The sequence below is a fragment of the Anthonomus grandis genome, chromosome 17 (genome assembly GCF_022605725.1).
Source record: "Anthonomus grandis grandis chromosome 17, icAntGran1.3, whole genome shotgun sequence".
NCBI lineage: Eukaryota > Metazoa > Arthropoda > Insecta > Coleoptera > Curculionidae > Anthonomus > Anthonomus grandis.
In genome coordinates this window covers 8,184,328-8,193,990 of record NC_065562.1, presented here as the reverse complement: position 1 = coordinate 8,193,990, position 9,663 = coordinate 8,184,328, and the positions used below count along the sequence as shown (strand labels likewise).

At 35.7% G+C, this 9,663-nt stretch overlaps 1 protein-coding gene across 1 annotated transcript in view; it reads right to left on the bottom strand.

Moving 5' to 3' along the window:
- Positions 1-360: 360 nt before the first annotated feature.
- LOC126746611 (rho GTPase-activating protein 100F) overlaps positions 361-9,663 on the bottom strand; it is a 358,577-nt gene continuing 349,274 nt past the window's right edge. The window contains 3 exon segments of the mRNA XM_050454928.1: positions 361-758; positions 5,528-6,020; positions 6,119-6,414. Of these exon segments, the coding sequence (XP_050310885.1) occupies positions 604-758; positions 5,528-6,020; positions 6,119-6,414 (944 nt within the window). The 3' untranslated portion in view covers positions 361-603.

Genomic DNA, 9,663 nt, shown 5'->3' with positions numbered 1-9,663 from the left:
ATGGACATTATACTTGAAAAAATTATATTTTGTACTGTATTCTCTCTTCATCTTTCTTGTTAAAATTAGGTACCCCAAAAAATATAAAAAATCCATTATTACTTATGTTGCGTCAATGCTAAAACTGGTCTATGACCTTAGGCTAGCTTAGATAAAAGAGTTTTTTTTCTAGTGTAAAGAAAAACGCAATTTTAAATAAAATAAAATAAATTTCCAGTAGATTTTCCCAACCACTCTTAAAACGAACGAAGATTTTTCACAATGTATGCTTAAGATATATCGTCGGCTTCATATGCTATTAAGTCTCACCTGGTGCTCATCAAAAAATAGAAAGAAAAAAACGTAATAAGAAAGTCAATAAACCTATTAATCGAACTCTTATTGACCATTTATCAAAATACAAGCATAGTCTTCATTTTTTAAAGACGGCCGTCAATCAATGAAACAAAATCAAAGTGATACTCGACCAGGGAAAAATGGCAAATTTACATCGAAAAAAGATGACACGTCAACTATTGTATAATGTCTTTTCATTTGTGCTGCCACTATTTCGTAAAAAAAGCTATTTTAGTATTAAAAGTTGGCCCGGGCCGCGCGGGAGGTTCAGTCGGATTGTTCTCCATCGCCTTCGACGTCCTTCTCCCCCACCTCTCTTGTGTTGCTATCCTCCGTGTCGATGCTGGAGGTAGGGGTTGGAGTCTCTTCCACATTCAGATGCGTTGATAAATTCTGTTGGGGGCTAGATGCGAAACTTGTTCCTATAAATATTTCGTATAAATAATCCGTTTAAAATTCAGATTTTTTAAAAATAATTCTGCATTACTTCTAACTTCTTTATTCTTGAGGAGACCAGAGTGGTTAGATTGGCAAACTTAACACATTTTTTCTACTTATTAACGCGGCGAAAACAAAAAAGAATTAAACGCTCATACTCAAGTTATTCAGTAAAATCTGTTTTTTTTTAAATCAAATCAAATTAAAAGAGTGTTATTACTATTTAAAATTACACAAATAATACGCTTTTAAAGATTGAACGATAATTAACTACTATTCATCATGAATAAATATACTTCTCTGGTAATCGGAGTATGTACTGCGATTTTTAAATCCGATACCCATGCGATTCAACGCATGTGTCGTACAACCCGTTTAAAGAGAAAATATTAGAAATAACAGTATGTATGCATTATAGCCTAAAAACTTAATAGGTAAAGTGTAGGAACTAGCGCAATAGCAAACTAGAAACATAGGAGAGGAAATAGGCAAAACTAAAACTAACATATTTAAAATATTAAATTATTAGGCAAGGGCATTAAAATATCAGGCAGATGAACCCTCTAAAATATAATATCATATACATGATATAATATCACTGCAGCAAGTTATGCATTTAAAATATGATTCTTTTTATTTAATAAAGAAATTTTAGGTGAACATTTGTTTATGTGATTAGGCAGAATTTTAAAAAGCTGAAGTTCTATGTAAAGGGATTGTGAGTAGGTAAGAATTTCTAGTATTATATGAAACTTCTCGAATGAAAAATAAATGGCTCAACTTTCGTTTAGCTATAATCAGTTATGTAAGAAAGTGTCCCTTAAACAAAATCTACAAAAAAATTTAGGTTTAGCATTTTAAACTAAATTTGGAATGTGCAGTCGGTTTTATTCAGTCGTGGATGTGCTTTAGTCCATTTAACTATAATATTATTATTATACAATGCCTATAATTCAAATAAGTGAACATATGTTACCCAGAACTAGACAGGAAGCCTATAATTTTGGGATATATAAAGGTTTGATACCTCGTCCTCCATATTGTAGGACAAAAACAAAAGGTCATACAATTTCAGAGTTCATTTTCTCATTATTATTTTTCTAATACCAATCTTTGAATCTTTGCATGTTCTAAAAGTACTTCCTGTCGACCTAAAATCTCAGCAGAAAAAAATACCTGGTTTGAAGAGAGCCGTTTATCTCCCGAAAAGGAATTTAGGTAACAAATTTATTTATTGTAATTTGAAAATGATAATTTTATTAATTACTTTATCTTTAGAGTGGATTTGCGCATGGACAGTCTTACGAGAGAATAGCTGTAGGTGTATCGGACTCGTAAGAAAAAATTTCAGCTGCAAAAATGGCTGCAAGAAAATTGCCAAGAAATAATCTCCAATTCATTTACTCAAATTCAAGCTGGTTTAAGTAAAATTAGTGGTCCTGGAATTATTGTGCAGGTATTTTATGATATTGAGTTATTTTAATAACTTGGGTTTTTAATGTATGTTTTATTGACTTAGATCGATGAATCGAAGTTTGGGAAGACGAAGTACAATAGTGGAAGTATCATCGACGGGCATTGGGTATTGGGTATGATAGCAAATAATTCTGACGACTTAAGACTAGTTATATGTCCTGATAACAAACGGGATACCACTACACTCAATTATTTTGGAGGATGTAAATATATGGTCTATTATTCACACTAATGAGTGGAGGGCTTATAATGCTTTAAAAGACTATGGATACCAACATTATTTAGTAAATCATAGTGTGGAGTTTGTAACTGAAGGTAATGTTCATACTCAAAGGATAGAGTCTGAATGGAGTGTAGCAAAAAAGTGTGTACGAGGGCAACATATACCAGAAGATGAGTTTGCTGATAAATTATGCGAGTATCTTTGGAGAAGGCATTTAAAAAAATACAATTTAGATCCTATGGTTGAAGTTCTTAGTGTCATAAGTATGGAATATATAGATTTTAGAGTTAGAGTAGGGTCAAATGTTATTTACACAATACTTAATTGGTTTATTGGATGTTTATGTTTTTGTTTAATATGTTTCGGGTTTTTTATGGGAAGTTTTTATGTCTTTTCTAAAATTTGTTAATAAAATCTTAAATTTTGTTATTAGTATAGTCTTTTCTTAGTGGGTTCGGTTCGGTTGGATGAGAGTGGGACATACTAAAGCCATTTCGGATTGGGTTGGGTTTGGTTGGTTTATTTGGGTTGGGTGGGAGTGAGACATAATGAAGTCACTTTGGGTTGGGTTGAATTTGAGTAAAAATAAATATTATATACAACCCAACCCACCCAAATTATTTATTAACAAAACGAGGCATTTCAGCAGTGTTTTTAGCATACTTATATTTCAAAAAATATCTAAAAAATTTATCGAAAACATCTATTCATGTAACTGATTTCAGTTATTCTAAAGTCGGAAAATTGTAAAGGATCAATGCATTTCCGCCGACAAATTTTGATAGTTTTTGCTTAATTGACACTTCCAAATATTAGATAAACCATATTTTTTTATTTAATTGATTTCAGTTATTCTAAAGTCTGGAAAATGGACCGGACGGATTTCCGCAGGAAATTTTTTGTCATTCTATGATTACAGAGGCTATTTGAACCTAAAAATGTAATTTTCTCTTTAATAGTAGATTTCAGTTAAACGAAATTTGAACCATATTTAAAATTGAATTTGCATTTAAATAAGTATTATGTGATTTCTGAAATGGTATGTTGAATGGATACCTCATACAGCTACTTTGTAATTTCTGAACTTTTTTAGATAAATAAACTGTTAAAGAATCACCAACGTAATGGAACAATGATAAAACAAGCACATTACTCAGCGAATATTTTACTTTTGGTGATAGCATGTTTTTGTACTGATGTAGATTTTTTAATCGGGCATAGGCGACCGTATTTTTATTATTAACATGTGTTATAAAAGTTATATAGAACCCTGTGGAACACCTGTAGTTATTGGCAAGATATTTGCGTATTCCAGATTTGAATGCTTTCTTACTCGAACACAGTGACAGCCACATTTAAGATAAGATTTGAGAAATGTAATAGTATTTTTTGAAAACCCAGAGTACTGTAATTTAACTAGTAGGTCGCAATTTATGATCTATGGTATCAAAGGCTTTACTGTTCAGGAGTGTAACACGTTATTTCTTTAATGTCATTATTCATGCTCAAAAGACTTGTAGTACTGTTAAATAATTTATGGAAACCTGATAGTCTGAGATTATTTTCACTTATAGACAAACTCTGAAATTTTATTATAAATATGACGTTCTAAAATTTTTAAAACCACTGGTAAAGTGCTGCTAGGCCTTTATCTTTAAAATCTTGAGGGGACGGCAAGAGGGCAATAATAACTTTTTTCCATTGACTTGGAAAATTGTTTTCCAAGAAACAACAATTAATAATATTTGCCAAAGGTTTCAGGCAGTAAGGAAGGCATATCCTAAGATCTTTAATAGAAATGCCATCAATTCCTATTGCACTGGCTCCAATACTTTTTATAATATGTAAACTCTTCTCTTTATTTATTAATTTTATGTTAAGTTCTAATGTAGAAATTGATTATTTCATTAGATGTTAATTTTTTAAATGTCACGTAGCTTGAAAAAAGAATTTAACTCTTCTGCATCATTTAAATTATCACAAGTAGCGGCTTTTATTTTTTGTAAAATTTAGTTTTTAAGAACTATTCAAAAACTCCTTTTTTTTAATGACATTTGTTAAAAGCAATCTAATTTTTTCGTGTTTATTGCATGTTTAGTGTAATTTTTTAACTCTCTGTAATAATTAACTACCTTCGGTTTTTTGCTTCATATATTTTTGACGCGCTTTATCTCTTTGTTTCATCAAAACTTTTATATTGGTTATAATCCAAGGAGTTAGACTTTAAAGGTTTATAATAGAAAGTGTACCTTAAATTTTTAATACTTTTAAACAGCATCACACTTTCCACAAGTTTTTCTAGCTTATTTCCCGAATTAACGTATAGTCTGTTTGACCTTTAGACCGTTTTGTGTTAAAAAAAAATTTCCTTGCGTAGCCACCAATGGTAAAATGATACTTATAGCACCAGCCTAGGCTTAGCGGAGTTTGGTTCTTGTCTTACCAAGCCGGTGACAAAAATTTAAATTGTTTTTTTTGTATCTGAATTTTGGCTTTTTTTATTATTTTGTATTCTTGCTGCTCATCTATGCCGTGTATTAAGACACTGTTTTGGTTTGTTCACGGACATACTTGAGTATTGCGATATCGGACTTAAGTTTTAGACTACTGTTTAAAACGGATTTCTTAGACGTCTTTTGATTAAAGAGGAGACCGCCTCTGCGCCTTTAAATAAATCACTAGAAGTTGATTTATCTTGATTTTTGATGTTAGGATCCTTTTTAAAGCACTTTAATTGCATGTCAAATTTTTCCACCATGTCTTCAAGTCTGTAAGTAAGTTTTTGACTTTCCTCTATATCCTCTGATTTTGCTCTGACCTTGTTGAAATACACTTGCATAGTTGATTTAAATATTTTAAAGGTTATTATTTAGCAATTAACTCACAAATATTTTATTTAAATTGGCAGACTACAACAGAAGCGCTACTCACTTCTCAACGCCATCTACTGTACGTCTAATGCATTGCCAATTTAATTATCCTCGTATCTTCAAGAATAAAAAAATTAATAGTGCAGAATAGTTTTTAAACATCCTGTAAATGTAGTTAACTTACCGTTCTTACTTGGACTGTATTTGGAGTCGGACACAGTAGAATAAACCGAAGTCAAATAGCTCGATTTATCCTGACTGTACTTGCCTCCGATCGTATTATATTTTGCAGTACCATAAACACCATCACCAGTACTAGTACATTCCGTTTCATAGTTTGTTGTCAATTTAGAAGAATATTTTCCATTCGAATCCATACTGTAATTGTCAAAGAAGGACTTTATGTCCTTTGTAGACCCAATGGTATTGAATTTGTCGCTAAAGTTATTATCCCCAGGAGTGTAAGACATATATGCTCCGGTTAAAAAGGGATTGGTACTGGCGTATGTTGTCGGTTGCGTATAAAGTTCAGAAAACATGTTGGAAGTGGTGGTACTCATGTTGGATATGGTACTCTGGAGGCCAGAAAGGGAAGAGAATGATGGGGAAGGACCTCCTAGAGTTACATTTAGTCCTGCAGAGCTGGCTTGCATTGCTGGAGAACTGGATCTTGATATCTTTAAAAAAAATCCATGCATTAGAACAAATTTGTGTACTTTTTTGTTTATTAATAAGCATAGGAGAGGATACCATTAAAAAGTTACTTAACCGTTACCTGTCCAAATAAACTGGGAGATGCCCTGCTAATACTAGTTATACTAGGTGAATTCCTTGGTCCTCCGGTAGCTGGAGATCCTACTGTTGAAGAGGAAGCCACTGTAATCGAAGGGGAGTGACGTAAGCCTGATGAACCAATCATTGTCACCGATGGCGACGACCTCTGGATCATCATTTGTGCAGACGAAGAGGGGGAGGGGGAGGCTCGAATGGCGGGAGAACTAACGCGGCCGGGCAGGCAGTGCTTCACGGAGTCGGATCCCGATTGGGAATCGCTACTACTGCTTGGCGAACCTTTGATACAAAGAAAACCAAATGTTATAATCAAAGCCATTAACCTGATTTTTTTTAAATCTTTATTCTTTCTTATATATAAGATGTCAATATTAAAAAGTACCATCTTACCAGTACCTCTTTATTTCAGCACCTATCGAAAATCTATAAATATTGTAGCGAGAATCAGCTGTTTATCATCATTCCGCGAACATCGCGGTGACGCAAGCGGGCACACCGCGCACGACATCTTTGGAGACATATGGAAGGTAGGAAATCTTCCGGAATATTGGTCTAGTAGTAGGAGTCCTCGCTACCAGGAGGTCAGTTTAAATCAAAACATTGTCGCGATTTTTGAATCGACATAAATAGTGGTAAAAATAATTTCTAGTAGCCTTAAGTGATTTCTAGTAGATAAGTTGAAGGGCTGCGTTGATCGCAAGACCACACCTGGTGAAATAGTAATGTTCGAACCTGTAATGCATGACGAGGCTGTTGGTCGAGGTATAGCAGTCGGAAAGACATGTCAGTCAGTACACTGTATTATTAAAGAAGGGCACTAAGTTAGGACACTGTTCTGCAGTTTTGGCAGTACTTCGATAAGTTGCGGCTGTGGACATCTACCTGGAAGTCATTCCGAATGAATTAGGAGCGCTGGTATCGCCCTCAGGCACTAGTTTAAAGCTGAATCAAAGAAGAAGGCTGATACATTTGGTTCATAGGTATCCAGATGTTCTTGGTACTGAAAGAAAGAGAAGACCAACATAGTCCAGCACAAAATCAATACAGGAAATGCTCGTCCCATCTGGCAGACAACTCGAGGCCTACCACTGGTCAAGAGAGAGGAGGTTGATTACATTGATGAGAGTATGGCCAAGGAAGGTATCATAGAACCATCTAGTAGTCCATGGTCTTTACCGGTGGTACTACTGGTAAAGGAGAAAGTCGGCTCGACCAGATTCTGCGTAGATTACCGGCTAAATAAGACAGGTGTTCAAGGTGGGTATTGGATTCTGGCAAATTATTGTAATGCCATTTATTATACTGTGCAGTTTTTCTGCCACTGTTAAACGCTTAATAGAGACGATTTTAGGAGGATTGTACTGAAAGACTTGTCTGATTTACCTTGATGATATTATTGTGCTACGAAAATCGTTTGAGGATCGCAAGAAAAATCTAGATAAAATGGTTCGTGAGGCTACGAAAAACTGGATTAAAGTTAAGCCCAGAGAAATGTCATTTGTTCTAAAGGGTTGTGCAGTATCTGGGTGACGATGTTACAGGCAAAGGGTTGCGGTTAACAATTCAAAAGTCCAGACTGTGAAAGATTGGCCACTTTCCAAAGAGAAGCATGACTTACGCAGCTTCTTGGCACTACGCACTTAATCCCGACACTATATGAAGAAATTTGCCAACATTACAAAACCATTGACCAGGCTAACAGTAGGAAAACGAAGATTTTAATGGCTCCAAGACAGTCAGGAAGCTTTTGATCACCTAAAAGAGGCTCTCACAAGCGCATCTATCATGAGCTATCCCCTACCTAAAGGGAAAAATACTCGACACAAATGCTAGCAATGCTGGCGCATAACAGCCATGATGTTCCAAATCCGTGATGGCCAAGAAGAAAAGGTCATTGGCTATTTTAGTAAGACGTTTCCCAGCTAGAGCGCAACTATTGCGTTACTCGCCGAGAGTTTTTAGCTGTTATCAAAGCGATGGGAGGAAGTACCTGTTGCGAACTGACCCTGCATTTTCAAAATGGCTTTTTCAGTGCAGGGAGACTGCATAAAAATGCAGATACCTTGTTCACAGAAGTGCAAACATTGTCAGTGGGTAGAGGAGTAACAAAGTAAAACTGAAGGAAAAATGCTACTCTTGGTGAATAGCGAGGCAGACGTAAGAGATTGGTGCAGGAAACGCGTTGTATGTGTTGCAAGTAATGAGCCATAAAGAAAACTGAAAGGCTTTGATGCGTCAGTACAACGTGGGAAGTGCCTTTTAAGGGATTGCTATTGACGCTGCCATGCCGGTCCGTTTCTCGAATCAGAAGCAGGAAATAACTACAAAATGGTCGTGGTTGACAACCTCAGATGTGTTAAGGCGTACCAAAACAGGAAGTCTCTACTGTCGCCGGCATTTTGATGAAAGGATAGATCTACCGATTTGGTGTACCTCTGGTACATTTAAACCAAAGGCTTAATTTTGGATCCAGCTTATTTCATAACACCTGTAAGATGCTTGGAATTAAGAAAACTAGGAGTATTGCATTAGACCCGCAGTCAGATGGCAAGTTGGAATGAATGAAGAGACCCATTAATCGGTATTTGGCTATAGTAGACCCTAGCCACCATAGAGAAGGGGATAGGCTTCTGCATTTGTTTCTGCTGGTTTGACCAACCATGAAAGTAGTGATGGGAAGAGAATTCCAACTCCCATTCGATCTGACGTTTGGTTTCCTGCCAGGAACCGATGTTAACGGAAAAGACTACGTCACGTCAGCGAACTGGGCTGAATAAGGCATATCATTCATAGTCAAGTGTGTGTTTTTATTCAAGATGCGATCGGATGAACGACACAAATGATGTCAATGCCAAAGACTAGGGGTACATTAACGGTGACTTATTTGGTTTTATGACCCAGGAAATGAAAGGGTCTATCACCGAAACTTCCGAATAAGCGTCCTGCGATCTGCCATAGAGAGTTCTGGAAATTATCTTATTATTAAGGTATATCTTACGGAATACAAAAATCACCTCGGGGTAAAGGCCGAGTCATTCACTTTAACCGACGGGCTCCTGATTAACGAAACCACGAGCTGAGTAATAAGAAAACGTTGAGCTGGTGTAAATCCAACCAGAGTCGGTTTGAACATTTAATGAATTCATGGCTTACCATTCTAATGGCCAAAAGATTCGGTACTTGGACTTGTGAATTGCAGAAAGACTGTTTACTGCTTCAGCTGAGTATGGCACATTGTGTGGCTAAGGATTTAAAAATGTCTAGAGGATTAGCTGACTTTTTCCACAGAAAATTTGAAAAAATTTAAGAGCTACATTGGTGTAACAACAGAGTCGGGCAAGCACTCAATATAACTGATGAAGAGACTGGTAGAAAGATTTTCTACATTCTTGCCAAAGAGGCCTCACATCAGAGGAATGTTTGGGATGCTTTGTGTTGTGTAAGGAGTTGCTTACCGAGAATTTGAGAAGCCTAGAAATTCCGAAACCGACATTCGGACTCGATAACTTGACCTGAAGGAAGTTTCGC